The 16,377-nt window shown below is 33.4% G+C and overlaps 1 protein-coding gene across 1 annotated transcript; it reads left to right on the top strand.

Moving 5' to 3' along the window:
- Nucleotides 1-287: 287 nt before the first annotated feature.
- LOC124360763 (prostatic acid phosphatase-like) lies at nt 288-16,141 on the top strand. Its single transcript, XM_046814642.1, has 7 exons — nt 288-1,373; nt 2,918-3,022; nt 6,954-7,193; nt 7,633-7,860; nt 9,361-9,487; nt 12,188-12,408; nt 15,961-16,141. The coding sequence occupies exons 1-7, from the start codon at nt 1,194-1,196 to the stop codon at nt 16,108-16,110; spliced, it is 1,251 nt and encodes a 416-aa protein (XP_046670598.1). The 5' UTR covers nt 288-1,193; the 3' UTR covers nt 16,111-16,141.
- The last annotated feature ends 236 nt before the right edge of the window (nt 16,142-16,377 follow it).

Below are 16,377 nucleotides of genomic sequence, written 5' to 3'. Positions count from 1 at the left end.
CGGCTTGATTCATATAACTCCATGCAACCGACATAAGCGCAAAGGGTGAGGAATCTACCTTGGGGATGCAAGTTGATGGGTCACCAAGTCAAATTTACTTTTTGGTAAAAATCTCCTTACTTTGAACTCCTAAGATTCATTTCTGCAAACTTCAAATACAATCATAAAGGGTTATGTCGAATGTTTCTTTATTTTCAGATGAGTCTAAAGTTCGGTACACTATTTATTATAACTATTTATTTTATTTATTTGTTCCAAAACCATGAAAATACGTAGCTAAATGCAAGTAAAAGTATAAATATTATAAAAAAACGTACAAGACCGTATTGGATAGCATATTGTTATTTATCTCTTTAAATATGATGAAACTCCACCATATTTTCTGATTTTATGAACCTATACTATATTATGTAAAGTACTATTTGGTCAAGCTATAAAATAATGCTGTTCAGGGGAAAAAAGCTAAACTTATAGAATATTATACCATTTATCTTTCCTTTCATTTCGGTTTAGCAACCAAACAGCTTACTTTCACTAACACTACATTTTCTAACACTTATTATATTTTAAAATTCCGATAATAATTCAACACTGTCTTATAGCATTTATTTACACTTCATTGGAACAAATTCTTTTCATAAAACTCCCTGACCAATTATATTGCCATAATATTATAATGGTTTTTTTTTTAATTAATATTGATGACAAGGCAAAATAATGGTTCTCATTTTGATGAAATTTGTCCCTCATCAAATATAGTAGTATGTGTCCTTTAACACATGTAGCATGGTCAACCAGTCCAATATGAACTGATAAATACAGATACGGTGGTTTTTTTTTTCTAGAATCGTTTACAAAATCAAATTCAATGCGGGCATAAATTTTATCACACACAACATCCTAATTAAACCCATGGATTTCACACCAAATTAATTAGTACAATTTAACAAGCGAAACGACATGACCTTACGATAAAATGAATTCAACCGATAACAAAACAGTATTGTGTTGTCCCTTCAAAGAGTTCTGGTACACGATTACATTTAATGTTTCAATGTAGTTTAAAAGTTTGTACAATACGACTGTGTTACTTTACTTGAACTTTCTGATTGTGTGAGAATTTGTGAGACTTAGTACTTTTGTCTTTCGTGTACACTTGACGTGCCATAAGTGTCAGAGGTGGTGAAGAGACGATGTCGACCTATTTATATTACTTATCCGGTGTAACTCTGGCAGTTCTGGTGATCGTGTATCTCTTTGCTGGTGATCAACAATGCTATTTATATAATATGTCCTGCAGTGCTAATTCTACCCCAACTGGAAACCAGCGGTCTGGATCCAGGACTGTCTCAACGTTGCAGTTTGTCGCTGTTGTAAGTTTTGATCTCTCATGTCTCTACTTAGGTTAAATTGTAGACTAGACAAAGTATTTCTAATTTAAGTAAGGTGCCAAAACTTCAAGCTGTGGTTTAAGAGATCGAAATTCAAAATATGCTCTCTATTCAAAAGTCCATTATTAAAGAACTATTATAGCGTTTAGTGTTATGTCAATTTTCCTTAAAAGAATCGGACTTAACAATATTAATGAACAATATTTTACGTTTATGGTAAAATATTTGTAATTGTAAATTATAATGTTTATTAGCATACACGTAGATTACTTATAATGATCTAATTAGAAGAAACTTAACAGAGTGAATGTAATGTAGTTATCACAAGCAATTAAAACGATGAATACGATTCGACTGTGTTAAAGCCATAAGACTTTACTACTATTACTGTTTATCCCATGTTTTTCATAACACAAGTAACTAAATATGTTCTAGTTTTATATTGTTTATGTAGCTTTGCATTGTACTGTTAATTTCATAGGTTTAAAGAGGATTCCTCTTTTTTTTTGTTCATATTTGAATAAGTTTTCAAAAGGTACAAGCTAATATAAACCTACAAAACAGAAACTTTTCTGATGTGTTCTCTCTTTTGTTATTTATAAATTAAAAAGGACCATATACTGTAAATACTAAAAGAGTGATAAGACAAATCTCTACTGAAACTTATTAGTTTATTTGATTTCCCAATGTTTAATTGAATGTCTTATTTAAAGTTCACGAATAATTGACGATTGTTGGACGTAAGAACTACTGTCTGTCTCGTTCTTCACCAGAAAATTTTTAAATGATATGGTTAAACTTGTAAAAATGTAAACAGTACACGAATCAATTGTAACGAATAATAATAATTTCAATGAAAATTTGACTGTGGCAGAACTCTTTTATATAAATTCCAATAATAAACGGGTATTACGCTAGGTAACCCGATCATTTATATTAGATTACATGAATGTGTAGGTGAGGAGGTCTCATAGGCTACTATTACGGAATTTACAGAGTCCAGGAAATAATGTAGGCTGGAATATCATGGAGGCCCAAAACCTTCCAAATAGTAAAACATCGTAGTAGCCGTTAACATTCAACAATCCAAAATCTTCCATCTTTTGGATTCTAACACAAGAGGTTTTAAACTGCGAGACCATATTGCGCCTCAAACTTCCAAAGAGTAGCGAGGAAATTTTATAAGCCGAGATAATCTGGAATGCTATGAGGTTTAAGTGGCCAGAAGGACCTATATAGAGAGACTTAACTCCAAAAACTTTAAAAGAAAGGATCACTGATAAGCCGAGAGGCTGAATAGATTTTGAGGCTGAAGAAAAGCAAACGCAGATTTCCCTAGAAGCTAAAGCGGTTTTTTTATATTTTCAAAAATTAACATCTTGTTATCTTAAATATTTTAATTTAATTTCTTCACAATGCTTGTGTTGGCATAATTAGATACAATTTTAAATTTTTAAACCGATAATTTATTTTACACTTTTTATTGCATACCTAATATTTTGTAATACTATACACTATTGTTATAGTTTAGCCGACACGGAAGTAGAGCTCCAGTCTTCTCGTACCCCACGAGTGAGTATCAAGTGAACGACAGAAAGGTTTGGCCACACGGAGGAGGTCAACTCACAACGGTAAGTTTATATTTGAGTCAGTTGTAAACTAAGACCTCGTGTTATTCCGCTATTGTTCATTCCTTTCGCCAAAAATTTGGAAAATTATTTTTTTGGCAAGTTAACATTGTTAAGTAACAGGGCGTCAAGAAGTTGTTATATAAGAAATTGGCAAGCAATGTAGGAAACATCAATCAGAAATATACTTGTGACAAAATCCTTTCAGTAACTATGGTTTGATATTTTCATGTTTTAAACGGATGATGCGGAACGGAATAGTTAAGCGGCCAAAAACATGATTTTAACATTTTATAAATTCAGTCTACGGAATATTATTTCTTGTTAGCTTAAACCCAAATTTTTCACAAATTATTTTTGCTTAAGACTTTTCAAATTATTTAAAGGTCAAATAAATGTTATGTTTTTAAGTGTTAACTGACATATTTTCCCACACTTTATCAACAATCTTGGTGAATCCCTATAAAGTTAGTGTTAGTCTTAACCAGTATATTTTCACTTACCTCCTAGACAAATGTTACATATTTACCATTGCGAATAACCGTTTACCATTATCCTAGTTGGAATCCCCACACGTTTGTGTCCACGTTAATATACATATATGTTTATTTTGGCTCAGTCAAACTGTATATATATATACTCGCCTTCGGCTCGCTGGGGGCTACGCCCCCAGGCCCCCATGATGTACGCTTGCAAATTCGGGGATAATGTGATTTGGTGATTGGTAAAATTCGGACATGAGGTCATGCTAGGAAATTCCCGGGGGGGGTGTTTAAATGTTACCCAGGGGTTAAGGCATCAGGAGTTTATCTGGTTATACTAGGAAATTTCCGGGGGGGGCTAATGTTACCGGGGGTTAATGACACATGGGTCTATTTTAGAAGGTGTTGTGTCTGTAAACATAATAAAAATTCACTTTGTCTCTATCTACTATTGACGCTTAGCTAACGTTCAGCCAAATTTCTAATGTGGGGTGTATTCACTCGTTAAACTGGATTAGCGGTATTCGGGGAAAGTTTATGTCTGAACATCAGATTAGGGATCTTGGGGTTAAAAGAAGACCCATTTTTATCGAATTTTCCAGATTTAACCAAAGTTTTGACTTCAAGGGCATTTTGCGGCTTAACCGTTAGAGATACGAGAAAAAGTGACTGGAGCTTTCTTGTCGGAAATTTAATTTTATCTTTCGACTCTGATCTCGGATTTTGATCTACGACCTATGGTTTAGTCGGTACAACGCTTGGGATAAAAATCTGCACTGGTCAGCTGTTGTGTAAACAGATATAGTGTAAATAAATTTAAAACTACCTTTATCCGATTATTAAGTTGATCAGGGGGGTTTAATTTTATCAGGAGTTCATCAACCAGGAAAATTCCCGGGAGGGGGCGGTTTATGTTCTCGGGGGTTAAAGAACGCGTGTACTTTTTCTAGTAAATTTGTGTCTGGGCACGAAGAATTTTTATGGAAATAAAAACGTTGATAAGGGGGTTTAAAATTACTTTAGATATTACCATTCCACGCCAGAGTTTTTTGACAATGAATTAATATTTCATAAAAATTAAATAAAAAAACACTCTGTCCCTATCTACTATTGAAGCTTCACTAACGCTCAGCCAACTCCCGAAGTCACTGAACCTTTTTTGTAGATCACGTGATTTCCTAAATCCCCGTTTAAAAACTTGTTTTTGAGTTACGACCAATACCGTTTAGCCGCTATCAAGCCCGGAATGTAAATTTTTAGGCGAAAATGTCCAATATTTTCACTTAATCACGTTTTGCGGTCAAACTAATGGAAATATAGTAAAAAGTCACTTGACCTTTTTTGTAGGTCATCTTATTTCCTAAATAAAACGTTGGTCTTATTTGACCTCCGACCAAGCCGCTATCGACCCCAAAAACAAAAGTTTCACGTAAAAAGTTACAACAAAATTGTACATAATCACGTTTTTTCGGCCAAACAAATGGAGATAGGGCAAAAAGTCACCGGACCTTTTCTGTAGATCGCGCAATTTTCTAATTTGATGGGTCAATCAGATTTGAGCTACGACCAACGGTTCGGGCGCTATCGGGCTTGAAACATTATTTTTATCGAAAAAATCTCTGGAATTTCAAATGTTCGAGCGTTTTGTCGCTTAACCATGGAAAGATAGAGCAAAAAGTCACTGGACCTTTTTTGTAGTTCACTTCATTCCTGATTATGAATTTTTCGTCAGATCCGAGCTAGCTCTAACGGTTTCGCGCCCGCTATTGGGCTTACAAAAAAATGCCTGCAGGGGTGAAAAATGCGCGAATTTTCTCGAATTTTTTGAGGGGTTTAAAAGTAAAAAAAAGTCCGGTTTTTCAGACTTTTTCCTCCGGGTCATATTGTGAAAGGTACCTGCATGCCAAATTTTCAAGTTTCCAGCACTTCTAGAACTATGTTAGAATTTGTATATATCTGTCAGTGAGTGAGTGAGTCAGTCAGTCAGTTACACATGCGGCTGTATATATTATAGGATATATATACATACTAGCTGTTTTCCCGCGGCTTCGCACGCTTTTTCGTAAGTTTTGCCCGCGTATGAGCATTTCTGGTTGAAGTAAATTATATCTCCAACCCCGATGTAGATTTTACCTTGATGTCACGATCAAGAAAATATGTCAAAAATGTATTGTACATGCATAATGTATTTTTATTACAAAGTGGTCTACCACTCAACCTTTAAGTTCAACCAAAAATTTAGTTTAGACAATTATACATCATAACTTAGCGCCTTCAAATAGTGTTTCACCTTTTAATATACGTATCTATCTCGTAATTGCAGGTTATAATGTGCAGGCGCTTTGAAAACTTTTTCTTCATTTTATTCGTTTATAATTCACGACATAAGAGAATAATTCAGATAATAACTATCCTATCTTCTAAGTTAGACTAAATTACGGATACATGTGAAATTTGATTGAAATTGGTTCAGTCGTTTTGGAGTTTATTGGCAACATACATCGTGACTCAAGATTTTTATATATATAAGATATATATATCATGTGACTCAAGATTACTTTTGTAGAATGACATGTCTGTATACTTGGGAATCATGTTGTCTGTAGAATGATTATAACAAGAAATATACGTAATCAGAATAAAAGTATTGCGTTTCATATTCCTGTATTAAGAAAATGTTCAAACTATAAAAAAACTATTCTGTAGCCTACTAGTTATTTTCAAATTTCGTTTTTTATCATTTACGTTTAGCATGCCTCTTCATAAAAATATGTTTGCGTCTTCGTTTGGTACCTTTTGTCATCGTATTTGTCCCTTGGTGTATCAACAAAATGAAATTTACTTGTTGCATTTTAGCATAGTAATGGTCATAAACACCTATTGGTGTACATTTTTAAACGTATAAATAAATATGCCTTTTAATATATGAAGTTATGTTTATAAAAAAATAACTTATTACTTCTGGGAAACGAACAAATGAAGTGTACCCAAATTGGCAGCACTGCACAAGGGTTTGTGGGAAATTTTGCCTTCATGCAACCGAAATCCATTTCAATTTTGTTAACCCTATTCCGGTCTAGACAAGAAAAATTGTCTCCAGTTTCTTTGGAGCTACAGGCCCACAACCACCTCTAAGCGCTGCCAGCGCATGCGCACGAGCCAATCTCCAGTCCAAGCAAAAGCACGTGGTACAGTCAGAACAAAAATAAGTGACTGCAGGGCGGACTTGTACGTGGATTTCGTAACGGTCGTATTCCGTCGAACCACAAGAGGGCGCTCCTATTTGCGGGTGGTGGGAGGCGAGTTATCTCCCCGCGCCGCGCTTCTTGCTAAATGGTTCGGTCTGTACTAACAGAAATAAAGTCATACGGAATGTATTGTATTTCTACTAAACTCGGTGATGTTTATTTTTTAAAAGTTCAATATATTTATGAATGGAGTTTTGTTCGCAGAGAGGTCGATTCCGAATGTACCAACTGGGTGAAAAGCTTCGCTCTCTGTACAACGGGTTCTTGGATGACCTGTACCACCCAGGGGATATCGTGGTCTACAGCACTCACGTGGATCGATGTTTCGACAGCGCTCAGCTGATCCTGGCTGGTCTCTACCCACCACGAGATTTCCAAGTGTGGAACCGCAACATACCCTGGCAGCCTATCCGTATCTTATACACTAACAAGGACCACGTTTTGGTAATTTCCTAGTAACTAAGCATCGTGATTATATTCATTTATAACATTTTGTATGATACTAATAAGATTATTTATTTATAAAAAATAAATTTAATATAAATCCATAATTTGAAATTACGAAAATATTCTTAAAATTTTATTTTGTTTTGTTCTGCGTTTAATAGTATTAGATTCATACTCAGAATATTGATTGAAAAATATTCGGATCACAGAGTTTAGTATGATTTGCTCATGGAATTGATTATGATAAATACTTCATTTTATACAGTCACGTGATTATTGCAGTATCCATCGTGAACCAGTTTTAAAACTACAATGACTAATTTTTAAACGTTCAAACTAATTACTACAAGATGTGATTATATTTTCAATAACACATTCAATTAATTTACTTAGTTTCTGGAATAAATTTTGTTATTGATATGTATTTGATTTTCAGTTAATACTTTCTATGGCGACAAAATGGTCAAAAATGTGTTCCAAATTTCGCACCGAACAAGAGAAGTCTTTGGCCAGACTAGAACGAGATTTTGGCTCTAATTTGACACGAATGTTGGAATACTCGCTGCCTTACACGTCTCTGGACGCGGGCAGTCTTACGCTGAATACCTCAATCGGTTCAATGTGGATGGACACTTACACTCTGTGGGAGTCGATAGTCAACCCGGTAAGTTGTACAGGTAAAATACCATAAAGGATGTGGCTTTAAACTTAACCGAATACTGAGGCATGATGGGACAGATGCATAGCTTTACAGAAGAAGACGTGTTAAAAGGGCTAGAAGCTTTAACTTCACCTGGTGAAATAAGACCTGGTAAAACTACTTCACTATACTCAATATATGCAAATTTTTAAACTCCCTGGAAATCTGAAAATAGCCCGATAAGTTAAATTTCACCTAAATGTCAATATATTGAAAATAAATCATGTTTTTTTGACCAGACACTCATTTTCTAATCAATCTAGTAAATATAAAAGTACCTGCTGTATATTTAACTGGCTTTTTGGCGTGTAAATTCAACCTAACTCGATTTCTGAATTCATGATTCATTGTGTGCATTAACATCATGAAAAAATATTTATCAGTTGATGTTTGCAGATACCTCCAACCTCTGGGAGCCTAGATAAAATTCAGTTAGAGTTAACGACACCATCAATTTGTGTAGGATAAAAGTATAACAGGTTTTTGGATATATATCATCGTTATATGTTACAGAGATAGATTACTTAATTTAGAATATTAAAATCTAATATTTTCTTTTGCTGTTTAAAATCTTGAAGTTAAATGCATAAGAAATATCAAACCTTTACGTATGGTTGAAAAATGATTCGATTGACAACCAATCAATTCACTTTTTCCCAGGAGGACTCACTTATGTATTAAATAGATATGTCATATAAATCTGGGCACCTTTTGGATGTCCAGAAGCGGCACATCACTAATTGCAAACGTCTAGATATTGTGGTGCAAGGGTAGATCGATATGTTTAGTCTACTGCGGAAGATTATTGATGGATTTGGTGGGACTCCCTAAATTTTAAGAGCTGTTGCTAGCCTATAAGGGCATAAGTGCATGTCTTCCCCTTCCTAATTTCACTGGAGAGGCTGGTTCAAAGCTGGCTTCCCCTTCTTTCGAGGAGGCATGACTGAGATTAATGGAAAAAATCGTTCCTCGTGGACCTTGACAGGAGACGGCTCCTACCCGAACCCTATCCATCCAAAATATCCTGTCACTCAGGAAGCAGCGTAAATGTTCTTTTAAGAACAAGTGAAATTTCTCAACTTGTTTTCACAAGAGAACAAAAAACATTTCACTGTACAAAACAGTTGCACTGAACAGTACATATATCATACACCAGAGACGTTGAAAGACTGGTGAAAACTCGATACCTACTTGTAATAATATATCCTGAAAGGAATATCATCTTTCCCTAAACAATAGTTGTATATAATCCACCGTTTTAGTGTTCACAATGTGAAAAAACGTGGATCCGTTTGATTTTTTATGTCCTCAATATACTTTTACCACAAATTTAATTTAACCCTTATTTTTTTGCAAGCAATGGAACTATCTCAATCAATTTTTACATTAAACCGTTATTTGAACATTTCTAACAATGCAGTCAATACATACTGTCCAGCATGTATATTACTATTTGTTCTACAGAAGATGGAGGGTCTCAAACTCCCATCCTGGGTCTCAGAGATATATCCTCAGCCCATCACCTCCCTCATGATAGAGGCGTTCAAGGCAGGAATATCCGGGTCTGACACCATGCTTAGACTCATGGCAGGTAATATACATTACACTCCACAGTATATAATTGAGGTTTGTTATTGTTTCTATATCACTTTAAAGTGGAATTTTAACATTTTGTGCATTGTATGAGATTATTCTTGTGTCATTAAAGGTTGATTCTCACTGTATTTTCACTATATACATGTGATTAAGACACCAAAAGAAAACAAGACGTTTAGGCATAAAACCACTTGAGTACTGGTAAGGTTATGAAAAACTTTGCCACATTTTCACAATTTATACTTGAAGTACTAAAAATTATTGGATATACTGCCTTGCAATATACATAAGTTGTTTTATATGTAAAAATAAGTGTTGCGACTACGTGTTCTTCAGTCACAGACTAAACTATGTAATAGGGAAGGCGTTAAAAGTATCACAAATGATTCTATTAATTTGAGATTTTAGCCTTATTGGGCAAAATATTTGTATACTAAATACTTTGCCTGGACGACTATGATTACGCGACGTTATTTTCAATATTTCCGAATACAAATTCATTGTTGTTTCGTGAGTGGAGTGGATCTTTAAGAAATACATCATCGGTTTGGATGAAAAAAACTATCAATTAATTGAGGAATACACCATCATTTAATGTTAAATACTGTATAGCATGACGCTAGTCAAATTTCTCGGAACAACAGTCCGAGTAGACGAATTGTGCAATTCCAAATCAAAAGCCATCGAACAAAATAAAAAATTATCAAAATCATGCAATAGCCGGCTAAAGCAAATGTCCTCTTCAATACACTATTGGAAAGTGGTAAAGAACACACCTTCAACAGACTCCTGTCGATTCATCTTCATCGAATGCCAACAAAACAACAGCTCCTAGATCAAAAAATGTTGACTCACAATCGGGAACAGATGGAATGGGGTCAGAACATTGTCATCACATCTACATAAATTATAAATTGCTTAAAGACATTAGAGAACATTATGGTGCAATTCCCAACAGCCTTGACTGTAACTGTAGTACCTTGTTCAACTCAACTATGGTTTTATCAATAAGTGTTAAGTGGTTTACAAATTGTGCAGTTTATTTAGGTAATAATCGAGATAGTATTACACTTATTAGTCTACTGTTGTGATAACAACAAACTATTTCTTCACCTCCGCTGAATAGCTTTTTCTTTGTTTGTCTTACAAATTATCTGATGCCTATTTGTTATGTGGACAAGATTGTAAGTTAAAAATATGTACCCGGCAAACTATATAATAAAAGATAATATTGATGATGACCTTAAACCAGGATTAGGTGGCACATTGTTACTGATTACCTTTGAATACGCTATCGTCTGAAAGAATGCGATAGTAATGTTACTAAACAAGATAAATCTTAGAGGCATAGAATCAGAAGGTTGATAGATTGTCTCATCAAACTCAAGAACCATAAAACGGTACATTTAGTTTTGTCGTCATCTAAGCGTTGGTTTCTATGTTTGGTATTTGGTGCTCAGTTCCAGTTAGAAGCTTTCAATCTTATGTGGACATTATATACTTATTGGTTTGACCGAAGATCAGTGTGTTACTAAGGTATAATTCCAAAGGCTTGCTTAACTGGAGTCTATTCTTCGTTTAAAGCTTGTTATTAATGATAGAAGGTTTTAAAGTACAACAGTATTTCGGACATTTTCTATCATTATGTTACAAAAGGTATAAAACAACGTTTCGAGGATTGCAACTTATCCCCTTTGTCAGGTGGGGGAGGACATTCCACTGTAGCATGTGCTGGTGTGATTGTTATTCTCGTACTCTTGAATTGTGCTCAGGCCTTGTACCTGTGCAGTGACAACGCCTGGACTGGGCTCCAAGCAGCTTTTGGGTATGGTTGAACCCTTTTCTTTCCGTTCTTTATTTTTTATGTATTAATACCTCCCCCACCTGACGAAGAGGATAGATTCCAATCCTCAAAACTTTATGTTATACCTTTTGTAACATATAACGATTAACAAATGTCCGAAACCTTGTTATCCTTTGCAGTTATATAATTCGTTACCCATAGCCTAACTGCCTATTAAAGCTATGCTGTTCTTTGTTAGAGTTCGAGAATATAAGGTTTTATCGCATATGGTCTTGATGATCGCGTGTAATTTTCCAAGGTACTATCAGTTTGTTTACTCGTGTTGGCCTAGGTCAAAATTGGTTACTCTCGTCTTGCTACTTTTCTTCTTGATACGATCAAATCCATTTATGTTTATTTTACGTTTAATTTAAATACAGTTAACTGTCTATTCAAATTTATGTTTTCAAATGTATGCTTTGAAAAGTTTTATCACTATACACTATACTCGTACAGTGTGTTCGTGAACTCTCTTGAAATATTTAGGATAGTAATTCTCATAATATATTTATATATTCTATCATGTAGAGAATACATATATTATCACGTATGAAGAGTATTATAAGCAATGGTTTAGCTCCTATACCGTCTTAATTACTCTAATGAAGAATCAAGATTTGCCAATATAAACCGCGTCAAAAATGTCTGTTATAATTCAAATCTTAAATCGTTTAGTTATACCTATTTGTGGAGAGCCATCTTGAGTGAAAAACGCTGGGCTATAATTTAGACGCTGCGCTAATAGAAAGGTGTACGGGAGCTAAACACAATCACACCTAATTTGGTTTTTAGAATGTTATTCAAACGGTGCATATCACATTAAAATTTAAGCACAAACTTGCTGATTTTTAGGAGAGTTATTTGAGGAAGCGGTACGTTTTATGGAAGCCAGACTGAAAAATGAGACCAGTTTGGCGAGACAACTCTACCTCTACGTCGGCCACGACTTCACAATAGTGGGTCTTCAGCGTATCCTGGGTCTGACAGACACTTGCCACTGGGTGGTGGAGCCTAGCTCCGCCTTGATCCTAGAACTTCATACGGACCCAGCCACACATGGATCCTACATTAAGGTGAGATCTCCACAATATCATCTAGATATGTTGGAATATAATTATACAGAGTCCCATTACGAGTGACCTTTATTTGAAAAGTTCGTTAAAAAGCATCTAAATAAAAATACAGATAGGAAATATGTCTAAAAATGATTAGTTTTCCACCTATGTGTGTTAGTAGGAGACAAAAAACACACCATTTACACTTTCAAGATAATGGAAGTCTAAAACTCCACTTCATTTAGCTAAATGTTTTTACTATATGAGAAATCAATAAAATATTGTAATTTAATAAGAATAGCAATCATAAAAATTGGTTAAAACCTGTATAGTACTGACTGTGTTATTATATGTTGTACTAAATTAAGGCGTTCCATCATTATTGGAAAATCTTGATATTGTTCTACTACAAACTGTACTGATGGTTGCCGAAGGATTAATACACTTCCTGTACTTAGCATCAGTAGAGAGACATGTTACTATTTCACTTTTTAAACAAAAACTATATGTACGCTCTAGTGAAGTAAAACTATTCATCTCCATAACTTTTCAATCTACAAATACCACAAAATAGGAAGATAGTACATTGTACCAACATTGAAAGCTATGCAAATTTTGAATTTAGGTCCATTTTACATTTTGCTAAGTGCAGAGTCTAAAATCAGGCAATGTCACAGATTGGACCCTGGATTCTAAATTCTATATCGGCTCAATACTCGCTTATACTTTACAGATTTTGACTATTTTTGTATCATTCATGTTGTGATTACATTCTACATATTTCAATGTAGAAATATGTATTTCTACATATTTCTACATATAAAAATTCAGATGTATTTTTTTATTATTAATAACCTTTAGTTTCTATAAAATGTTATATATTGAAAGTTGAAATATGTCATCAGTTTTGGAATTGTTGATGTTATTTTGTATAATTACTCACAAATATTGATAATATGAATGAAATTTCAATGGTGCGCCTTAAAGAGATTTAGAAATACAAATATTCTACTATAAAACACGTTAAGGCAGACACACAGAAACTTTCATTTAATTTCGTGAATAAATCCAGAAATACTGGTACCTAACTGTTTATGAGACACCTGTAGATATCAAAGTTAATATAAGTAAGTAAGTAATAATTCCAGATGTCATGAATGAGATTAAATGCCCTAAATTCTTTCTCATGGATCTCGATAGCAGGCAGCTCTACCCCCCCCCCTCTCAAATTTACCCTTGCCGAATATCACTCCGAAAGCAGCGTCAAGGTCCTTATAGGAATATTTGCAGTTTATAGCTTCTAGTTCTAAGTGAACAAAAAAGTAAGTAATGCTTTGTAAGTTACTAGATAAAAAGTGTCTATAAGTATGCAATTCATGAATAACACATTTTTGTTTCACAAAGATGTTCATGACTTACTTTATAGTAATTGTGTTTTTATTAAAACGCCGATTATAAAATAGTGCACAGACGCGTGAACGATTTTTTATCGGAATAAATTATAATGTTTAAATTAAACCGTTCATAAGGTTTTTCGTCTATTATAACAGAGATTTTAAGATATGAATTTCTTCTTATGACACCAAACTCTAATAAGCTGCTAGTAACACTATCAAATATATACGTACGGTTTTGTACACAAGAAGTAATAATGATTAATTATTATATTATAATAGTTTTATGAACATCGATTTCATTAAATTAGTTTCTTAATTGAAAATTGAGTTTTTTATATTTATAGAAAATACAATTCAATGTTTACAAGTAAGAGTGCACTTATTAGCTAGGTATACAAAACTGCACATCCACTGTTCACTGAAAACCGTATTTTAGCCTTATTTTGATGTGAAATCCGTTTTAAATACCTCTTCCCCGGGAAAGCGAATCGCATTAAGATTAACTTCTCAAGATAAACGTTTAGTTTGAGTTACAAGTTCGACAAGTACAAAAAGATCCAAATTATTTATCAGTCAATAATCAACATACATTCTACTGTTAACTTTAAGTTTATAAATTTAATATGATTTGTCTTTTATGTTTTTTTTATAAAAAGACAGAAGTATAAACTTTGTAAAAAGAAACTAGCACTTAGATATACGTAAATAACTTTTCTTCAAAACATTTGTCTGCCATATTGTTTTTTACCGTTTAATTTTAGAGATTGTATTTTTAATTAATATTGGCATTGTTTTGCCGTAGCATGAGAAACTTAAAATTCTAATAATAATATAGTTTCAAGGTGGTGGACAATTAAATTTAAGTTACGAACTTTCAGTTTCAAGAACACTTGTTTAATTGATTTAATGTTGATATACGTTAAACCGCTTAAAACCCAAATAGTGAGATATATAATTCATATGTTTAACTGAAATCAGAAATATTATAATGAAAAGGACAATAAAAAATCATATTTTTATCAAAGATTTTAAAACCTTTATCCTACGATTAGTAGTGCTAAAAATTCTAATAAAAGTGCTACAATGCGTCTGATGATTTTCCATGGCGAAAAGATCTAATTAACAATCATGTAAAAAATCAAATGATAATAAAGATGAACCTACATTGAGTGCATCATAAATCGATTTCTTACCATGATGTCCAGGCATATCACTAACTGCAAATTTCGTTATATGAGAATGGCTACAGTATAATAAGAGTCCAACATTCGAGTGATCGATAAATCGAATCATTAATTAGAACTATTTAAATGTTGTCAGACATGTTTTGTTTAGCCTGTTAAGTAATTGTACCTTCACAAACTTAGTATAATGAACATTGTATTATTTTATATAATTTAAATTCATTTATTTCTAAGACATATAAAACTATAGCTTCACTTTAATACAATCTTAAATGTCTATAACGTAATTTATTTCGCATTATTGTTCTAAGTAATTAAAACAAAGTTAAACCATGTGTGTGTGGTATTTCAGTAATGGCCGCTAGATACAGGATATACTAATGTTTGTCAATACCTATTACAAAGTAACGTGCTGAGATATTACGTTCCTGTGCCCTGTTACCATGGTAGCATACTTTTGTTTGTAAATACCTATTACAAAGTAACGTATTGAGTTTTACATTCCTGTAACCTGTTATCATAGTAGCATACTGTTGTTTGTCAATACCTATTACAAAGTAACGTGTTGGGTTATTACGTTCCTGTAACCTGTTACCGTAGTAGCATGTTAGTATATGAAAAGTTACCTAATTCACTACAATGTAACATAGAGTGTTAAACTAATAAGTTTTATAAACGGGCTACTTCAAATTTGACTACACAAGACAAAATTATTGGGTACTAAGAAGTCCTTATCTACTTTTTGCTATTATGCTATACATACGAACGTATTGAAAATATAAAAGTTGAATTAAACTTAACAAGTGCTCTCGTGATCTGAACTTGAATTTGGGTGTTATCTCGAGATACTTTTCTTTTCCTGCCAGAAGTGCGGGTGGCGCCGAAGGCATAAGTTCAATGGGAGTTCCCTCACCTTCTTGTTCTAAATGAAAAAAAGTCATTTCAATCATATCTGTAGTCTGGAAATACTAAGTGAAGATATTTTACAGGTCCTCTACATAGACGGCATTTCGAAGGACTTGGAACCTGTTGAGCTTGCCATCCCTGGTTGTGACTATCCTTGCAGCCTTTACCAATTGAAGAGCATGACAGAGAAGTATTTTAATGTAACAGACTGGCAAAAAGAATGTGAAAGTTGATGTTCTGTAAATATATTTAATAATTCAAAAAAGTAAACGATCAGTGTATTAATTTACCTTACAAATGCACATTCATCAGGAAATAATTCAGCATAATAAATTAACTAACTTTTAAAAATGTCATCCCTATTATTTTTTATTTTTTCTATATCATAGAAGATCATCATCTTTTCTGACATATTAATACGATATAATATAAAATCTCAATGAAATACAGTTTTCATCAATTATTCAACTAATATTGCAATATTCAATGATAAATATGCA

The sequence above is a fragment of the Homalodisca vitripennis genome, chromosome 4 (assembly GCF_021130785.1).
Source record: "Homalodisca vitripennis isolate AUS2020 chromosome 4, UT_GWSS_2.1, whole genome shotgun sequence".
Taxonomy (NCBI): domain Eukaryota; kingdom Metazoa; phylum Arthropoda; class Insecta; order Hemiptera; family Cicadellidae; genus Homalodisca; species Homalodisca vitripennis.
This window is presented reverse-complemented; position numbering and strand designations above follow the sequence as displayed.